This window comes from Cnephaeus nilssonii (assembly GCF_951640355.1).
Source record: "Cnephaeus nilssonii genome assembly, chromosome: 19".
In the NCBI taxonomy this organism is placed as follows: Eukaryota; Metazoa; Chordata; class Mammalia; order Chiroptera; family Vespertilionidae; genus Cnephaeus; species Cnephaeus nilssonii.
Window position 1 is genome coordinate 13,708,667 of NC_137090.1, and position 19,959 is coordinate 13,728,625.

At 53.0% G+C, this 19,959-nt stretch overlaps 1 protein-coding gene across 2 annotated transcripts in view; it reads left to right on the forward strand.

Annotated features, from left to right (window-relative positions):
- Positions 1-19,365, forward strand: part of PLEKHM1 (pleckstrin homology and RUN domain containing M1) — a 48,211-nt gene extending 28,846 nt beyond the window's left edge. For both annotated transcript variants that reach the window (XM_079796846.1, XM_079796847.1), the window contains 7 exons: positions 2,226-2,496; positions 4,471-5,388; positions 7,624-7,769; positions 11,707-11,900; positions 15,558-15,621; positions 16,274-16,431; positions 17,245-19,365. In XM_079796846.1, coding sequence (XP_079652972.1) covers positions 2,226-2,496; positions 4,471-5,388; positions 7,624-7,769; positions 11,707-11,900; positions 15,558-15,621; positions 16,274-16,431; positions 17,245-17,353 — 1,860 coding nt within the window. In that variant the 3' untranslated portion in view covers positions 17,354-19,365. The remainder of the gene's footprint in view (positions 1-2,225; positions 2,497-4,470; positions 5,389-7,623; positions 7,770-11,706; positions 11,901-15,557; positions 15,622-16,273; positions 16,432-17,244) is intronic.
- The last annotated feature ends 594 nt before the right edge of the window (positions 19,366-19,959 follow it).

Here is a 19,959-nt window from a genome sequence, read left to right on the forward strand (position 1 = left end):
GGGCTAAGTCCAGAACTCCATGGGAGCCCCGGGTGGGATGGAGGCTTCCTAACCCAGCTGCAGGGTGGGAGTGGGGTGGGGATGAGTAAGGAAAGCTTCCAGGAGGAGGTAGTAGATGACCGCTGAGCTGAGTCTCAAGGGATAGTGGTCTCTCCCAGTAGGGCCATTAGCAGGGGCTGGGAGGTGTGTGCGCCTTGAGTCCCGATGACCCAGGCAGGCTTTGTTCAGAGTCCTGTGTTGTAAATGGTCCCCTGTAGCCACCTTCATTGACACATTGTCCTGCCACTGGCAGAAGGAAGCACCTGCCAAGTCTGAGGGTTTTCAGAGGAAGCCCTGAGGCCCAGCTCTGTGAGCCTCCCCCTGAAACTCCTGGCTCAGAACTCTCACTCTTGGCTGAAAGGAGTCTTATAGCATCTGAATGAATTAAATTGTCTAAACCAGTGGTCGGCAAACTCATTAGTCAACAGAGCCAAATATCAACAGTACAACGATTGAAATTTCTTTTGAGCGTCAAATTTTTTAAACTTAAACTTCTTCTAACGCCACTTCTTCAAAATAGACTCGCCCAGGCCGTGGTGTTTTGTGGAAGAGCCACATTCAAGGGGCCAAAGAGCCGCAGTTTGCCGACCACGGGTCTAAACCAATCTTTCTGGGGAATCCCCAGTCCTACTCCCCTTCACTGTCTAGGGGAGCAGGGAGGGCAGTCTTGATTTAGGGGTTGGAAATAGCAATGTCAGGTTGAGGTTGGTGGCACTTAACAAAACAGCTGGGCTGGTCCCCCCCGTGTGACTCATTTCCTCTGTGTAGACAGACATGTCTGGTGGCCCAGCCGGCTTCCTTGCCTCTGCTCTTGCACACTTAGGCACAGAAAGGCTGGGAGCACTTGAAATAGTGGGGGGTGAGGGGGGCACTAGAATCCGTTCCCTCAAGCCCCTGACCCCAGACCCACTCCACTTCTCAAAGCCAGTGAGCAGCTTCAGACTCGGAGAGAGAGCAACAGAAGGGGAAGAGTAGGGTAGGCTGCCTGGGCCCTAGGGGGCCTGCTCTGAAGTGGGGAGCAGAAGCAGGGGTTGCCAGTGAGAACTCTGGATCCTTCTCCCCCATGCCTCCCTTATCTCAAACCCTAGAAGCAGAGCCGAAAAACTCTGCATCCCTTAGACAAATGGTGCTAGGACAACTGACTGTCCAGATAGAAAAAAATAAAGGTGGACCCTTCCTCACGCCATATATATAAATTAACTCAAAGTGGATCATAGACCCAATTCTAAGATCTAAAACTAAAGCTCTTAGCAGAAAACAGGAGTACATCTTTGTGACCTTGAATTAAGCAATGGTTTCTTAGATACAACACCAAAGGCACAGACAGACGAATTGGACTTCATCAAAATCTAAAAATTTTGTTCCTCAAAGGGCACCATCAAGAAAGTGGAAAGACAACCTACAGAATTGGAGAAATGATTTGCAAATTGTATTTGTTTCCTAGGGATCCTGCAGCAAAGTACTATAAATTGGTGTAAAACAACAGAAAGGTATTCTCTGCTAGAAGTCCAAAATCCACATGTTGGCCGGGTTGATTCCTTCTGGGATTCAAGAATCTGTTCTATGCTTTTCTCTTAACTTCTGGTGTTACCAGCAATCCTTGGCATTCCTTGGCTTGTATACCCATTGCTCCAGTCCCTCCCTCCATCACATTCCTCTGTGCCTCTATCTTGACTTGGCATTCTCTCTCTTTCTCTGTGTGTGTCTTTCTCCTCTTATAAGGACACAGTCACATTGGACGAAGGGCTCACCATACCCCAGTATGACCTCATCTTAACTAATTGCATTTGTAATAACCCAATTTCCAAATAAAGTCACATTCTGAGGTACTGGGGGCTAGGATTTCAGCATATCTTTTTGAGGGATAGAGCATCGACCTGCAGACTGAAGGGTCCTTCCTGGGTTCGATTCTGGTCGAGGGCATGTACGTCGGTTGCAGGCTTGATCCTGGCAGGTCGATGCTCTATCCACTGAACCAGACTGGCTAGGGTGGAAAGGGTTGTTGTTTTTAATGGAGTAGGAAAATGTTCTAAACTTAGTGGTAATGGTAGCCCAATTATGTGAATATACTAAAACTATTGCATTATACAGTTTAAATATATTTTTATGATATGGGAATCATATCTCAATTAAGATGTTTTTTAAAAAACTTAATAAACAGCCTGTGTCTTTACTTCTTTCCATAGAAAAGCAAGAGCTGGATCTCGGAAGATGACTTCTACCGGCCTCCCCAGGAGCCACCCCCAGAGAGTCCTTCAGACGGTTCCGTAGCTTCTCCCAGAGGGACTCCAGAGTCCAGGCCGTGTCTTCTCAGGCATTTCTCTCAAGGACCAAGAAAAAGCTCCTCCATGGGGGCCTTAGACAAAGCTTGTGTGCCTTCTCCAGGAAGCAGGAAAAGCCCGGCAGCCACCACGCAGGAGCATAAGAACTTCAGGGTGGTGCATCGCAGGCAGATGGGTAGGTGGCTGCAGCATTCCAGGCCTCACCGCAGGGGCACGCCGTTCAGAAAGCCTTCTGACGTCCTCTTTTCCATGACCAATTGGGTGGCGTCTTCTCACAAGAAAACGTCCATCCCATGATGAGTAATTCAAGAAAGCATTGCAGGAAAAGTTATGTATATTTTCTCATACAGTCTCAAAAAGTAATGCCCAAAATTGCCTACAGAGTGCAAAAATACTGTATCTCATATATATATACAGACACACACACACACACATATGTTTAAATATATTTTTATTGATTTCAGAGAAGAAAGAGGAGGGAGAGAGAGAGAGAAACATCAATGATGAGAGAGAATCACCGATCGGCTGCCTCCTGCCTACCCTACACTGGGGATCGAGCCTGCAATCCTTGCTTGTGCCCTGATGGGGAATCAAACCTTGACCTCCTGAGCCACTGAGCCACACCAGCTAGGCTACTGTATCATATATTGAGATGGAAACTATTTTCCCTGAAACTACCCTATAAGTCTTATTATATGGAACTCTTGGTTCTGTCTTGATCTCCACACCCTCCCACTCCCGTGAAGTCCAGAATGGACTAATAACTAATTTTTCTATAACCTTCATAAATGAACTTCCTGTTTCAAACAAGCAAAAAAGTGTGCCCTAGAGTCCGTCTCTTTCTTTCATTTTCTGTTTGCAGTGATCCAGCAGAGAATTCTGGCCAGGTTCCTGGGGCCCTGGTCTCCATGCTGGCTTCTTTTAGGTCAGTGGTTCTCAACCTTTCTAATGCCGCGACCCTTTAGTACAGTTCCTCATGTTGTGGTGACCCCCCAACCATAAAATTATTTTCGTTGCTACTTCATAACTGTAATTTTGCTACTGTTATGAATCGTAATGTAAATATCTGTGTTTTCCGATGGTCTTAGGCGACCCTGCTAGCGGTTCTCAACCTGTGGGTCAAGACCATCGGAAAATACAGATATTTACATTACGATTCATAACAGTAGCAAAATTACAATTATGAAGTAGTAACGAAAATAATTTTATGGTTGGGGGTCACCACAACATGAGGAACTGTACTAAAGGGTCGTGGCATTAGAAAGGTTGAGAACCACTGTTTTAGGTTTTTCTGTCAGCCTATGTGATATGGTTGTAACCATGTTGGAGAAGGTGAGCTCAGTCCTGGGTCCTCTTCTCTGTCGACACCCATGTCCCAGCTGATCTCACCTACTCTCAAGGGCTTTATGCCAACAACTGCCCAATGTTTATCTCCAGCGTGGACCTCGCCCTTGACCCTCAGATTCACATCTCCATCGGCTCCATGCATGTCTCATAGGCTTCTCAAAATTGACATGTCCAACAATGACTCCCTGGTTCTCCACTCCAAACCTGCTTCTCTCCTAATTACAACATGATCAGATTATTTTGGAGCAGGGGCATGGTCCCCTTTCAAATATTTTGCAAGTGGGCACAATTTTTTTAAATTACAAAAGTGGGCTCATACTACTCAATACTGTTCAATACAACTTCCTGTGCTGATAAAAATGTCCTATGGGGTTATGTTTCTCATCTCATAAAATGCCCAACTCCATCCTCCCAGACGCCTGGGCTAAAAACCTTGGAGTTACCCTTGACTTTCCTTCACATCACACATCAAATCCGTCAGCAAATCCTGCTGGCATATCCAGAGTCTTCCACCACCTCATGGTTCCCATCCACCGGCATCCCTGGCCTGGGTGATGGCGATGGCCTCCTAACCGGTCTCTCTCCCCGTTGTCCTTCAACATATGAAGCCAGGATGACTCCCCCATTTAAAGTATGTCCGACCATGTCCCTGCAGCGGCTGCTTTCCCCTCAGAGCAAAGTGGCTGGCTGGTATTCTGATGGCCATTTTCCCGCACCCATGACAGGACCTCGGGCCCACGTGTTTTTTCTTGGGTGACAACGGGACAGGCCCATTGTCTGAAGTGCCTCTTTCTGCCCGCAGGACTGTCCAACCCGTTCCGGGGTCTCATGAAGCTGGGCACCGTGGAGCGGCGGGGGGCGATGGGCATCTGGAAGGAGCTCTTCTGCGAGCTCTCGCCGCTGGAGTTCCGCCTCTACCTGAGCGGCGAGGAGCGCACCTGCGTGGACAACTGCTCGCTGCTGCGCTGTGAGTCCGTGGGGCCGGCCCACAGCGACGGCCGCTTCGAGCTGGTCTTCTCCGGCAAGAAGCTGACCCTGCGCGCCTCCTCCCAGGACGAGGCCGAGGACTGGCTGGACCGGGTGCGGGAGGCCCTGCAGAAGTGCCGGCCGCAGCAGGAGGAGGAGTGGGTGAACATCCAGTACCCGGAGCAGCCCAGCGACCTGCCCGAAGGCCCCCCGGGCGGCCCCCCCTCCCACTCGGACCCCACGGAGCCCGCATCCCTCCCGGGCACGCAGTTGGACTGGTCCTCCGCCCACGTCCCCGAGCCGGACGCCATTAAAGAATCCCTCCTGTACCTGCACACGGATAGGACCTGGACCCCCTGTATCTTCTCCCTGTCCTTGGAGGCCCTGAAGTGCTTCCGCGTGAAAAACGACGAGAAGATGCTAAGTGACAGCCACGGAGTGGAGACCATCCGAGACATCCTGCCGGACACCAGCCTCGGGGGCCCGTCCTTCTTCAAAATCATCACGGCCAAGGCCATCCTGAAGCTGCAGGCCGGCAGCGCCGAGGAGGCCGCCGTGTGGAGGGACCTGGTGCGCAAGGTGCTGGCGTCCTACCTGGAGACCGCGGAGGAGGCCGTGACCCTGGGCGGCAGTCTGGACGAGAACTGCCAGGAGGTGCTGAAGTTCGCCACCGGGGAGCACGGCTTCCTGCTGCAGTACCTGGTGGCCATCCCCACCGAGAAGGGCCTCGACTCCCAGGGCTGCTTCTGTGCAGGTGCCGCCGCCCCCCTCTGCCTCCGCTGGGGTTGCTGCCTTAGGCTCGGCACCCCTTCCCGGCCGGCCCCTCCACCCCTGGGGTGTTGCTGCACATGAAGCTATTTGCAGCTGTTGCAGCGAATAGGTCTGCTCCTCCCAGCACCCAGTGAGCCGGTGCCCCTGCTTGTGGGAGCCCCCTCCCTTGCCCTTCCCGCCACTGCTCCGGGGTGAGACCTGTGGGAGTTCCCGGGAGCTAAGCGCTCCACTCCCTTCGTATTCCGATTACAGCATTATCGTATTATGTTGGAGCAGGGGCATGGCACCCTTTCAGATATTTTTGCAAGTGGGCACAATTTTTTTAAATTCCAAAAATGGGCTCATACTACTCAATACTGTCCAATACAACTCTCTGTGCTGATGAAAATGTCCCATACAGTAGCTACCAGCCACATGTGACTACTGGGTACGTAAAATGTGGCTGGTGTGACTAAGGAACGGAATTTTTTACTTTATTTCATTGAAATGGATTTAAATTTAAAAGGGCACCCATATCTTACGGCCACCATGTTGGACAGCACAGCGGTATATATATATATATATTGTTTTGCAACTTGGTTTTTTTTCTAGTTAAAATACGTATGGGTATTATTCCAAGTCATTGCATCTGCTGTATCATTATCATCACCAAACCTAATTCTTCTGTGCTGGGTACTGGCCAGATGCTTTATTTGAATTGTCTCATTTAATCCTCACAACCACCCTGTTGGGACAGGTGCACTATTATCTCTACTTATAGCTGAGGAAACTGAGTCACAGGGCAGATAAGAACCTGTCCCAGGTCCACACAGCTAGCAAGTGGCGGAGCCACTTGAGGGCCAGCCATGTTGGTCCCAGAAGCTCTGCTCTTAGCCAGGTCCCCATAGGCCCTCTCTGCTGCCTTGTTTTCAAGGCTGCCTGATATTCTGCTGCTCGTGTTCCATCTTTAGCTCTTCCCTCCCAATCCAACAGCCGTTTCCATCACCCTGGGCCCTCCCAGGGAACTGAGTGGCGTGCCTGCTGCAGCGTGCCAAAGCTGCGGCTGCGGCTGCAAGCGGGTTAGGAGCTGTCCTGTCGGGTGGAGCCTGTGGGACCGGAGGGGAAAGCCTGCTTCGGGCGTCTGGGAGGAAGTGGCCTGCGGTCAGTACCCCTCGGAAGGCAGAGCAGTTTCCTGCTGAAAACTTCTTCAAGCCCCCCCCCCAACCTCCGCCCTCCACCAGCACACCCCCTCACCCCCTCTGAGGTGATTCACACTTGTGGATGTGAATGAATGCTGGCAGGGACCGCTCTCACTGTCCCTGCCACCCGCCAGCCTTCGCCAGCTTTTGGGCAAGACTCAAACGGGAGCCTGGGCTTCCTCTCCGCCTGTGCGGCGGACACCAATCACAGCCATTTGGCTTGTGTCTCATAGTTTGTGGGGCACTTTCAAAGCCTGTCTCATTTAAACTTTGTAATAACCCCACAGAATAGCCAGTAGCAGCTGCACAGATACTGAAAGGGGAGGGGACCAGGCAAAAAATTCCCTGAAGGTCAGGATGCGGCATCTGGTAAGCAGAGGAACCGGCCTTTCTAGTCCTGAGGCCGGAGGGACTCTGGGCACGTGCTCAAGATTTGAGCCAGACCCTTGTTTGCCTGGGCACAGCGACTCTCACTCCCTCTGCTCCCTACTCGGAGGGACCTCCAGCTGAGGCGCTGAGGCTGGGCCCCACCCCTGTCCTGAGGCATCCAGCAGCTCCCGCTTCCAACTGGCTCCAGGCCCTGCCTCCTACTGCCTTCCTGTCCACTCCCTATGCCCGACTAGCAAGGCCCTGACTTAGTTGCTTCCTTGTCTGGGTCCCAGTGAGAGACAGACCTAGAGGAGGTTGACATCGGTGAGCAAGCAGGGGGAACATGGAAGAAGGCAGCCAGTTATGAGAGAATGCAGGCTCTAGAACCAACACCACGCAGCTCTGAATCCCGGCTGTGCCGCTTCATCCCTGTGTGACTGACCAGTCTCTGCATCCGTTCCTTCAGTGGTAAAATGGCAGTGTTGTGTTGTAAAGATTAATTAGTGGGGTTGATTCTGAGTGGTGGTGGTTCTTATCTTTATACTCTCCTTTTTTATCTTTATACTCTCCTTAGATAGCAGGCCTATCCACCTTGGTTGCTTCTGAGTTACTCAGGAGCTGACTCTGGCCCCGCCGCTGCTCACTCTCCCAATATCCTTCCTTCTCCCCAGGCTGCTCCCGGCAGATCGGCTTCTCATTTGTACGACCCAAGCTCTGTGCCTTCTCTGGCCTCTATTACTGTGACATCTGCCACCAAGACGATGCTTCAGTGATTCCGGCCAGGATCATCCACAACTGGGACCTCACCAAGCGCCCAGTGAGTCCCAAGCCCAGCCTATCATGGCCACACAGGGCTGCTGAATGATAGAGAAATGGTCACCCCTCTTTGCTGCTGTTGTTCATCTGTTGGGAGGAGTTTGGCTCTAAGGAAGGCAGGGTCACTGGTTCAGGCCTTGTGATATGGGGAAGATAATCAAGAAAAAACTTGGTGCTGGTCTAGAGCCTCTGCGTAGAGCTCTGTCAGTGCCAGACTCAGGTAGGAGTCTGAAGATGGTTTTCTGCAGCTCCTCATGGCTGGGACAAAGCTGTTTAAGGCACCAGCAACTGAATGGATGGATGGATGGATGGATGGATGGATGGATGGATGGATGGATAGATGGGCGGGTGGGTGGATGGATGGATGGGTGGGTATGGATGAGTGGATGGATATGGATGGGTGGATATGGATGGGTAGATGGATAGAAGGGTGGGTGGATGGATGGATGGGTGGATATGGATGGGTGGATATGGATGGGTGGGTGGGTAGGTGGATGGATGGATGGATGGATGGATGAGTGGATAGATGGATGGTCTGGCCAGCTGGTTGCAAATCCCCTTGGAGCAGTCAGCCTTTTCTGTTGTCAATGTAAGAACCTGACAATGGAAAAAAACTAATGGCAATTGCTGGGAAGCAAGACCTCATATACTCTAGAGAATGACAGCTTTGCACTTTCTTTTATACATTGCAATTAAAGAGGGAACATAATGAAGATTACATGAAGGTGACAGAAAACGAGGCAGGGATTGGATTACAGGATGGTTAACAAAATTCTGTGCTCTCTTAAGAGTCGCACTTTAGGAGGAGGGGCTTTAAAAAGAGGCATTTCAAAGGTGTGTTACCCTAGATGCACAGGAACAATGGACCTCGCTTGCTGAAGGCAGAGATAAGCCTTTTGCTAGAGAACTTATAGGCCTGGGGCATGACTACCACCCGTGACCTGCCCAGTCAGGAATTTATGATCAGATCACTTTGTGAGGTTACTTTCGGTTAGATGTGGCACCCCTTTTTTGTCCACACCATGCATCTATTTATATATGTATCTGCTTTTTTATCAAGCTGGGATTATACTGGACTCACATTGTTTTATAACACTTTGTTTACTTAGTATGACAGCTTTGATACTTTATGTTCACCAAATGCTTTTAACTGTGTTTTAAGATGGTTCAGGCTTTCCTCCTCTCCAGCTGAGCTTGCCCACTTTCCTGGCTGTGTTACGGGAGCAGATGATTTACCCTCCGCCTCCTCATCGGGAAAGGCGGGTTATACCAGTGTCCGTTTCGGGCTTGTGTGAGGGCCCAAGGGGACGGTTCCCTGCAGTCACTCGGGCGGTGCCTTACATGATGCCTTTCCCCTCTCCCGAGGCAGGTCACACGGGCCCCTGGTTCAGGTGCCAGGGTCCATGCAGTCTTGGCATGTGGATGTGTCCTCGCCAGGGCACAGGGAGCACGGGACTCGGAGTCTGTGCCATCCCAGCCTCTCCCCTCCTGGGGGTGGGAACCCCAAAGACGTTAGCTTCATTTTGTTTTTGTTTGTGGGGTTTTTTTGGTTACCTCATCCCCACCCATGCCTTCAATGTTAAGTATTTAAATAACTACATGGAGAAAATTAAACCTCAAAATCACCACAAATGCAAAGAACCCTTTGACCATAAAACACACTCACTATTTACAACACCTGGATATTTCTGTGGCGCCACCTCCACATTCATTGCTGTAATTCTGGTGCCACTTCCTCGTTCCAGCTAGAAAATGACAATACTCTTCTCGGCATATCTGAGATTGGGAAATAGCCAGCTCTCCCTAAGATCCCTGGCTTGGGAAGACAGGGAAATGCAGACTGGAAAGCGCCTGGCGCTCAGGTTAGGGGCCTTGTTGCTCACCGTCACGCCTCTGGCTGACCCACTTGTGCGAGGCCCGCCTGGCACTTGGCAGGATGTGAGGCCAGGACTGGGGCTGCTTTCTTTGTCTGTCTCCTCCGCGCGCGAGCATGCGGGCTAGAAACAGTCCCTGGAGCACAAAGCCCCTGCCCGTCTGCAGCGCTTGGCTGTTTCCAGCGCACATTCCTTGTGTTATTTCATCTGAGCCTCACCCAAGGCCTGAGGCTGAGTTGTGGTCAGGGATGGGATGGGTGGGGGCTGGGGAACCGCAGTGTGACCTGACTCACAGGGGCTTGGACACTGGGCTGCCCACTGGTTGGGGGCTGGTTCCTCTGGGAAATGGGAAAGAAGGAGTTGTCCATTGCTGGGGGAGGCGAGAGATGACAGTGCAGTTGGGGGACCAGAAGCCAGAAGCCTCCTGAGGCCCCTGTTACATTCCTGACCCTCAGGGGGCAGCTGGTCCACAGCTGAAGCTCGGAGTCTGATGGCAGCCCCTTGGCTGAGTCTACGCTCCGTGCCCGGAGCTTACATAGACTTTGTTGTTGTTGTTAATCCTCACCCCAGGATATTTTTCCATTAATTTTTTACTTTATTTATTTATTTATATTTTATTGATTTTCTACAGAGAGGAAGGGAGAGGGATAGAGAGTTAGAAACATAGATGAGAGAGAAACATCGATCAGCTGCCTCCTGCACACCCCCTACTGGGGATGTGCCCGCAACCAAGGCACATGCCCTTGACCAGAATCGAACCTGGGACCCTTGAGTCCACAAGCTGACGCTCTATCCACTGAGCCAAACCGGTTAGGGCTCCATTAATTTTTTAGAGAGAGTGGAAGGGAGGGGGAGAAAGAGAGAGAGGAACATCTATGTGAGAGAGACACATCGATTGGTTGCTTCCCACAGGTGCCCTGACGGGGGCTGGGGATCAAGCCTGCAACTGAGGTACGTGCCCTTTACCAGAATCAAACCAGCTCCCTTCAGTTCAAGGGCTGATGCTCTTAACCACTGAGCAAACCTGCTAGGCCACTTGGATATTTTTTAATCTAAATTCAAAATAATTCCAGGAGACTAGTGGTCTTATTTTTTTCCATTTTACACATAAGGAAACTGAGTCACCGAGAGGTTAAGGAAGGAAGTTTCACAGGTCATAAGGTGGAAAGTAGTAGAGCCAGGATTCAAATCCAATTCTGACTTGACAGACAGACTCCTAACTACTGCACAGTAGTTGACAGTGGAGGAGACCACACCTCAGTTTAGACCTGGTGTCCACTTCCTACAGGTGGGCTGGATAAGCCACGTTAGCTTCTCTGAACCTCAGTTTCCTCACCAATAAAGTGGGGATGATGGCACCTTCCCCTTTAGGTTGTTATTGGGGATGAAGAAAGGAGGTGGTCAAGATCCTCAGCCCAGTGTCTAGCAAATAGCAGGTGCTCAGTACTGGGCTTTGGCATTAGGGCTGGGCCTGAGGGTAAAACTTCCAACACCCTATCAGGCGGTGCAGACTGAGATTGGTCACTGAACTCTGCCCGGAGACTCGGGGGAGCCCTGGGTGCTGCTGCTGGCGAGAGCCGAGGGAACTGGGGAAACCTCTTGTCAAGCTGCGTCTGATCTGTGGCTTCCTGTGGTTGGAGCCTGACTCAGCCAGTCACCTGGTTCCTGAGTCGGCCCAGGAGACAGTGCGTTTCCTTTAGGCAGGAAAATGGGGGCTGGGAGGAGAGGAAGTCATGGGAAGGGTCTCTGAGGCCCAGGGGAGAGGGACCCCTCCTCCATCCCAGCGTGGCCTGGGAGGGCGGCAGGCAGCTGGTGCCATGGAGCGAAAGGAGGTTTGGGGCTCATATAAACTGGGTTCGGATCTTGGCGTTTATGAGCCGTGGGCCCAGGCCACGTCACTTCATCTCTCTGACCCTCAGTTTCTTCATCTGTAAAATGAAATGGCACCACTCCTCTTGGAGGCGGCTGCAGCCTGAGTGGGTGGTGGGTAATATAGGGCCTGACCCAGAGGCGCTTACTGAATGGCCTTTCTGTTTCACCCCCATTGCCTGGTGGTGTCCCCAGATCTGCCGGCAGGCCCTCAAGTTCCTGATGAAGATCCGGGCCCAACCCCTCATCAACCTGCAGCTGGTGAACCCATCGCTGTACGAACATGAGGAGCGGATGCACCTCATCGGGAGGAGCCGGGAGCAGCTGAAGCTTCTGGGGGATTACCTGGGCCTGTGCCGAAGTGGGGCCCTGAAGGAGCTCAGCAAGAGGTGAGCACCCTGCACACAGACACACACGCTCAGGCGTCCTCTTGGGGACATGCAGGAGGCAGCCAATCAGTGATTCATCATTGATGTTTCTATCTCTCTCTCTTCCCCTCTGAAATAAATAAACGTGTTTAAAACATATATATATATGTATATATGCTGTTATTGATTTTAGAGAGAGAGAGGGAGAAATAGAAACATCGATGAGAGAAACATTGATTAGCTGCCTCCCCCACGGCCTCCACCGGGGATCGAGCCCGAAACCTGGGCATGTGCCCTGACCAGGAGTTGAACTGGCAACGTCCTGATGCCTGGGTCCACGCTCAACCACTGAGCCACGCCAGCTGGGCCATAAAAACATATTTTTTAAAAAAGAAGCAGAACAGGCACGAGAAAGAGCACGAGAGGAGCCTCTGCTGGGGCTCAGACCCACTGTGTGATTCAGGGAAGTCGCTTTACTTCTCTGAGCCTCATTTTTCTTGTCTGTAAAATGGGCAAGTCACCCCTGTATTCACGTGGCCTTCCTGAGTTGTGGTGAAGGCTGCATAAGAGGCTTAGAGTCTGGGAAGGGACACAGACAGACAGACAGATGGCCCTGGTTCCGCGTGGCATGTGCCATGAGAGCGGGCACCTGAGCCAGCTTTGGCAGGGCCCAGAGGGCCAGGGTAGCCCCAGAGGAGGTAACATCTGAGCTGAGCGTTTGTGGAGTTCTGCCTTTTCATTAAGGAAAAACAGTGCTTTTCTTCTTGCAAAGATAATATTCCAACAGTAAGAATGAGAATCAGGCAGAAAGTTGGGACCCCCTGCAGGTATTGTTTGAGCTTCCAGACCTCACTCTGCCTTACACACAGGAAAACGGTTACCACAGCACATGGCACCCCATGTATAGGGAGATGGGCTTAGAAAACTAAGGGGAAGGGGAGGCCGGCTTTCCTGGCTAAGGGGACCTGTGGCATGGAGGGGGGTGGGCGTGTGGCTCACCAGGACCCACAGGGGGCTTAGTGCAGCTGGACTGTGGGTGCAGGGCCAGACCTGGAGGTCCTGTGTGCCACAGCAACGGCACCTGGGTTTTATTCTGCCAGCAGTGGGAGCCATTGGAGGGTTTGCGCAGGGACTGTCGCATTCCGGTCAGGAGTTTGAAAAGACCGAGTTTAGCAGCAGCGGTAGTAACTCGCCGAGAGGAAAGGTGGCTTGGACTGAGTCATCCAGGTGGAGGAGGGTGAGAGGACGAGGAGGGCTGACAAGGAATAGGCAGGTCCCGGATGTGGGATCTCCTTTCTCTCAGAGGACCCAGCCAGGGGGCTGCCACCAGCAAAGGGGAGCTCCCCCGCCCCCTTGACTTCACCTCCCTCTGCAGTTGTAAGGCCTCTCTGAGTGTGACAGGCCCAGGCGCAGGGGCTCACAGGGAAGGCTCTGGACCTGGTGGCCCCCAGGGCTTCCATGACTGAGCAGAGAGCAGATGATAGAGGTGACTCCCCATCCAAATCAGCCCCACCCTTCCTGCCAACTCAGGAACAGCCTGAGCACCCCCCTCCCCCGCCCCCTGTGTTTTCCTGGTGATAAATGGCGGCTTCCTGTTCCCAGAAAGCTGGGATTTTCCTAGGGAGACCAGCATAAAGAGCTGAGTGTATAGCCCTAGCTGGTTTGGCTCAGTGGATGGAGCTTCAGCCTGCGGACTGAAGGGTCTGGGGTTTGATTCCCATCAAGGGCACATGCCCGGGTTACGGGCTCCATCCCCAGTGTGGGGCGTGCAGGAAGCAGCCGATCAATGATTCTCTCTCATCATTGATGTTTCTATCTCTCCCTCTCCCTGCCTCACTAAAATCAATAGTGTGTGTGTGTGTGTGTGTGTGTGTGTGTGTGTGTGTGTGTGTATTAAAAAGAGAAAAAAGAAAAAAGAACTGAGCATCCAGTCGGCAGCGTCCCCACCCCGCGGATCACCATGTAGCCTGCCAGGCTGCTTGGGGGGACTTGCCATCTCCACCCTGGATTGGTTTCCCCCTGGGCCATAATTGAGGCTGTGGAGTGAGCCATGGCCAAGCCCCCATTCCAGACACCCCAGGGTCTGGCCCCATCCTGCCGGATGTTCAGAGCATCCTGGGGCAGGTTTCCAGGCTTCCTCGGAATTGGAGCATTCTCCCCAGAACCCCAGCACCATGCACACTCACACAGCACGGCCAGGCAGGCTTTGTACCAGGGGAACGTGTGCAGGTGTTTCCTCTCTGTCCCTCAGGATGTCACCCCTGGGACCTCTGTCATTAGCGGGGTAGAAACCAGAGCCCGGTTGGTGGTGGAGCCTCATCCTCTGTCTCCCCGCCTCCCCACCCACCTCTGAAATGGGATCAGCCGTGGGGCTTAGGACAGGTCTCAGGTCCTCACAGGGCACCGAAAGCAGATGCTTGAATGTCTGTCCCTCAGCCAGACCAGGGCTGCGGAGGGCAGAAGCCACGTCCTGTGCATTTCTGTCCCCAGCACTGTCCCTGATATGTGATGGGGGCAATAATGACAACAGCTGACACCTAGGCATCCGCAGGGCGGGTAAGAACACAGGCTCCAGAGCCAAGCGCTTACACTCAAACTCCAGCTCTGCAGCTTCCTAGCTGGGCGGCCACAGCAAGTTATCTAACCTCTCTGTTCCTCCATGTCCTCTCCTCCTCAATGTGAGTGTTGTAATAGTCCTGACCTCAAAGGATTATTGTGAGGTTGAATAAGTTTATATACACTGAGTGGCCAGATTCTTATGATCTCTGAACGCATAATAATCTAGCCACTCAGTGTATATCCCATATAATAAAAGGCTAATATGCAGATTGTCCCCTCAACCAGGAGTTCGACCAGCAGGCAGGCCGGCCAACTGCCCATGTCCCCTTGCCCTGGCCAGGCTGGCCGGACCCCACCCATGCACGAATTCATGCACCAGGCCTCTAATATATTGAGTGGCCAGATTATTATGCATTCAGAGATCATAATAATCTGGCCACTCAGTGTATATATAAGCCTTCTGCCCAGTTCCTGGTACCAACTGTTAACTTTCATCACCCTCTTCCTCATTATTATTTTTATAGACATTTATTTTATTTTATATACATTTAAGTTAAAAAAGTATTTTTAGCCTTATTGAGGTATAGTTGACAAATAAAATTGTAAGATATCTAAAGTGTACCTCGTGTTGATTAGCTATATGTACACATTGGGAAAGAATTCTTTCCATCTGGTTAATTAACACATTCACCACCTTATTTACTTATTTATTTTTCATAAATTTTTTTGGTAAGAACATTTAAGTTCTGCTCTCAGCGAATTTCAATTATGCAATACAAGTTTAGCAACTAGAGTTAGGTAATTATTCATTGTTTACGATGTGCTAGGCACTGTGCCAGAAGCTTTAAATAAATTATTTAACCCTCAAACAGCTCCATTTCTCAGGTGAGGAAACGTGAGGCTCAGGGAGGTTAAGTAACCTGCCGAGGGGCCTGTGTTAGTCAGTCACTGGAAGGCCAGGTTCCGGCCCGGCTGGCTGGCTGTGCTCCTGGTCACCACCCCGCCCGCCCAGGTGGGAGGTGTCTGTGCCTGGTTAGCCCGGCTCAGGGGATGACAACAAACACAGGTTGGCTGGGGCTTGGAAACCCTTCTAAGGGACCTCTTGTGTTTTCTTTGAAGGCTCAGCCACAGGAATTATCTCTTGGAGTCTCCCCACAAGTACAGTGTCGCTGACCTCCAGCAGGTGAGAGAGTTGCCCCCCCTCTCCCCGCAGACCTCTCCAGAGGGACCCCATTCCTGGGAAAATCAGAAAGGGAGGTGGGGTGGTGTTGCTGAGTTCACTGAGACAAAACGGAGGTCTGCAGGACCTTGGAATGGTGTCCCGCCGTCCCTTGCTTCCTGGGGCAGGGAGTGAGACCGCAGTGCCCCTGGAATAAGCAGGCACTACAGCGAAGCCCAGGATCACAGGGCGAGAGTTTAGGCATTCCTTTGCTCAAGGAAAGGAACAGTGGATTTGGGCCTCATCTACCAATCCCGTGATCCCCAACTGCACAAAGGCTGATGCCTGTACTGCTCGGCCTGATTTGGGGAGGATTTTTTTTTTTTTTTGAGAGAGGGAGGGAGAGATAGGAAGATAGATGAGAGAGAAACATCGATCGGCTGCCTCCCGCACACCCCCCACTGGGGATCCAGCCTGAAACCCGGGCATGTACCCCAACCAGGAATCGAACCAGGGACCCCTTGGTGCATGGGTTTATGCTCAACCACAGAGCCACACCAGCCGGGGGAGGAGGAGTTCTTCAGGCAGGGTGCCACCAATAGGCCACGTTTTGCAGATGGCCTTGGCCTCAGCACAGCTCCCTAAAATGCCTGGCGGCCTGCATCTGCCCCTACAGATCTCGGAGGGAGTGTATGAAGGGTTCCTCAAGGCCCTGATTGAGTTTGCTTGCCAGCATGTCTACCACTGTGACCTGTGCACCCAGCGTGGCTTCATCTGCCAGATCTGCCACCACCATGACATCATCTTCCCCTTTGAGTTTGACACCACTGTCAGGTATGCGGGTCACCCAGCCAGATGCCCCACCCCGCCCCTTCCCCCAGCATTTCAGGGTGGCAGGCCCTGCGTCCTTGAGTGGGAACACACTTACCATCCCCTCTGCACTAGTGCCTCGGGTTGGTGAGGTTGTTTAGAGCAGCTGATGCCCTGGGCAGTCATGGCCAGCCCCAGTCCTGCTCCGGGGCCAACACAGGCCCTCCCAGAATGCCGTTGGCTCTCGTCCGGGGTCTCAGTTTTGTCAGCTATGAATGGGTTGAGGAGGGACTGAATGAGTTATTGCCCTGGAGTGTTGGACAAGGCCCAGCACAAAACGGGCAGCTGGTGGGTGACCTCTGCCCCGGTCATGGTTGTTCTTATTCCCAGTTATCACTCGCTCATTATCAGGAGCCTCTAAATGGACAAATGCATCCACCAAACCTTCCTTCCAACATGCGGGAGTGGCAATCTGAACTGGTGGGAGCATTCATTCATTTTCAGTAGGTGTTCCCTGGCCCAGATTCAGCCCCTGAACAGACCTGGGCTGAGTGTTTTCAACTGCAGAGTATCTTAACCATAGGCAAGAAGTCATTAGTGAGTCTCAGCAGCATTTATAAAAAATGAAATAGAGGGTGAGCATGCATCACATGACCTTGGGTACGCATTGCTGCAAGACTCTCTTCTCCCTGGACGGAGAAGTGGTGCCCGCGGGCCTGGGGTTGTGGGTGGAGCACAGCCGGGCTGTGGGCTCTGGTCAGGAACACTGGCCGGCCTCAGGCCCCAGGGGAGGCCTCCAGCCCATTCGCACAAGTAGCACTTGCCTCTCTCTCCCAGGTGTGGCGAATGCAAGACCGTCTTCCACCAGAGCTGCCAGGCCGTGGTGAAGGGCTGCCCCCGCTGTGCCCGCCGGCGCAAGTACCACGAACAGAACGCTCTCACCTAACCCAGTCTCCTCACCCCCCTCAAAGGCCTCGGGGTGAGGGTTCAGCTCAGCCATGCAGCTGGGTTTGCCATCAGCCCCGGCCACTCTCTCAAGGTGTCACAGCTGTCTCCCTCGTCAGGAAGACTCTCAGATGTGACCGGAGCATGAGCGTTCCAGAGGGAGCCCTTGATGATTGGTGCCCCCCCCTCATCTGCTCCAGGAGGTGGGACACCAGCAGACGCCCCCTGTCCGGGGTGCTGGGGTGGGGGGACTTTGCACTCATCAGGCTCCAGCTCACCTCACTGACATGGCACCCCCATCAGGGCTGTTCACACACTGTGGAAATAAGACTTGGGGCGCATTTTCAAATCCACATTCCTGATTAAAAGGTCTAGTTTTTTAAGGTGGGTTTTCCCCTTCCTATTTCAATAGAAAATATTTTTTTATTCTTAACCCTATACAAGTCACCCAAGAAATCCAGGCATTCTCACCATGAGCAAACGGGCAGGTGCCGCCCAGGCCTGGTCTGCAGACAGGCGGGCGGTTGGGCATCCCTGGGGCAGAGCCCGTCAGCTGCCTTTCCTTCACCCTCCCCAGACGCTGGCTGCCAACATCTCAAGTGCAATGTGCCAAACCGCCCATGGGGCCAGGCGGGGTCGGTCCTGAGGCCACCTTCTCCCTCTCCCTCTCCTTACTCCCTGCCCCCTGCTCCCCACCTGGAAAGCCCATCTTTCTCTGTGTTCGAGCCCCCCGGCTCTTCTGTAGCCTGGACCCTGGTCCCTGCAGGAGAAGGGGAATGACTCCAAACCAGCACTGTCAGCACTTTGCATCTTCCTTGGGCCAGGGAAGGGCCCGCCCCGCAGCCCCATGCCCTCCTCACTCCTGCCCCACACTGGGACACTCTCAGGGGTCCCACCCCTGCTGGGACAGGTAGTCTGGGCTCACAGAGAGGGCAGCGAGCCCAGGCGGGGGCCGGCCTTGGCACGCACTGGAACAGTGGCCCGTCCTTCACGAAGCGTGCCAGCCTGCTGCTGAGGTGTGCGGGGCCAGCGCGGGAAGGTCCATGGAAGGGCTTCACCTCCGTTCACACAGCCATGCAGTCACACAGCTTTGCTGGACTGGCCCAGGAGGGGCGCCGCTGGAGACTGGGAAATTTCATTGAAACACCGTTGCCATTTGAAGGGGTGTTGGCATTGTTTTCAAATGATATTTAGACCCTTGAGGTTTGGAGGAATCTGGGTGTGATTTCTCTGCTGCATCCTCCCCTCCCCTCCCGAATCCAGCAAGCCCCCCCTCAGCCCTGGGACCCTCTGGTCATCTCTGCACTCAGCTTGAGATTGGGGGCCTCATGTGAAGGTCCACCTGTCCTGTCAGGAGATGAGCCTACTCCCACTTCTCCCCTGGGGTGATCTGGCTGCTGAGTCACCAGTCTAGCCCTGTGGAGCCGGATAAATTGTGCAATAGAACAGAGGAGGTGCTAGGCAGGTGGGGGAGGGGCTGCCACACAGCCTCTGTCCCTTCTCGTAAGATGGTGCACACCTGTGCAGCACACCAAAGCCTCCAGAACCAGAAATGGATCCTTATCCTCACCCCACCCGCACAGAGCATTTATGCAAGCACAGCCTGATCGGAGCCCCAGCTGCCCCGATCCCTGAGTGGGCAGGAGCCCAGCCTGGGATGAGCAGTGTGGCCCTGGCCTGGGCCTGTGAGTATATTCTATATTCCACGAGGTGCCCTAGGAGGTGGCAGCAGTGAGACCCTGGAGGCGCTCACTTCAGTCCGCTCCACCCCTGCGCTCCCTCCCGGAGATTGGTAGCATTAAAGCTCTCCCCATCCCCTAAAGCTGCTGATGCTTTCAGATGAGCTGAGTTACACCTCCTCACCTCCGATGGAAAGCTGATGTGAACCCCCGTAGTGTCCACACTATTTAAAGCGTCACTTTATGCAATAAACTTGGCAGTATGGGGCCCCGGTCCTGAGACGTGCTTTGCAATGTACTGAAGGAACTGCTGCTGTGTGTTGTTTGAATGATTTTGCAGTAAAGATCTGATATTTCTAATCTCTGGTTCGGCTTCTGAATCGTAATACTGTGGCTGATTGGGGGAGACCATGGGCCAACCATTGCCAGTCTGATTGGGCCTCCACTCTCCTGTCAGTCCCTAGGCACCCGAGAGAACAGGATGGGGGGAGTGGTAAACATTTTGCAAGCAGGAGACTTGTGTGCCAGCAGTGGGCATGGAGGAGAGAGGGCAGTAACAGGTTCAGTATATACCCCACCCTTGCCAGTCTGAGGAGGCAGGGCCCCCATGGGGTTGGATTTCAGGGCCTTTGGGAGGTTTACTCATATGCAGCAACGGAAGCTGATGCCTGAAATCCCACCACCATGGCTCCTGTCCTGTGCCTTAAATGCCAAAGCACAGACCCCGGGCCCTGGAACATGTGAGACCTCAGGCCTACATTTCCCACTGGATTGAGCGAAGGGGCTCAGGAAGGACAGGCTGGGCAGGGCCCCTGATTCAGCCCTCATGGTCTGAGGGCTCACATGGGCTTTTACTTGGCTGCAGACCTTCCTCTGAAGCCCAGGGGGCCCCTGCAGGGGGAAGCCCACCACTGCCCACTGTAAGGAC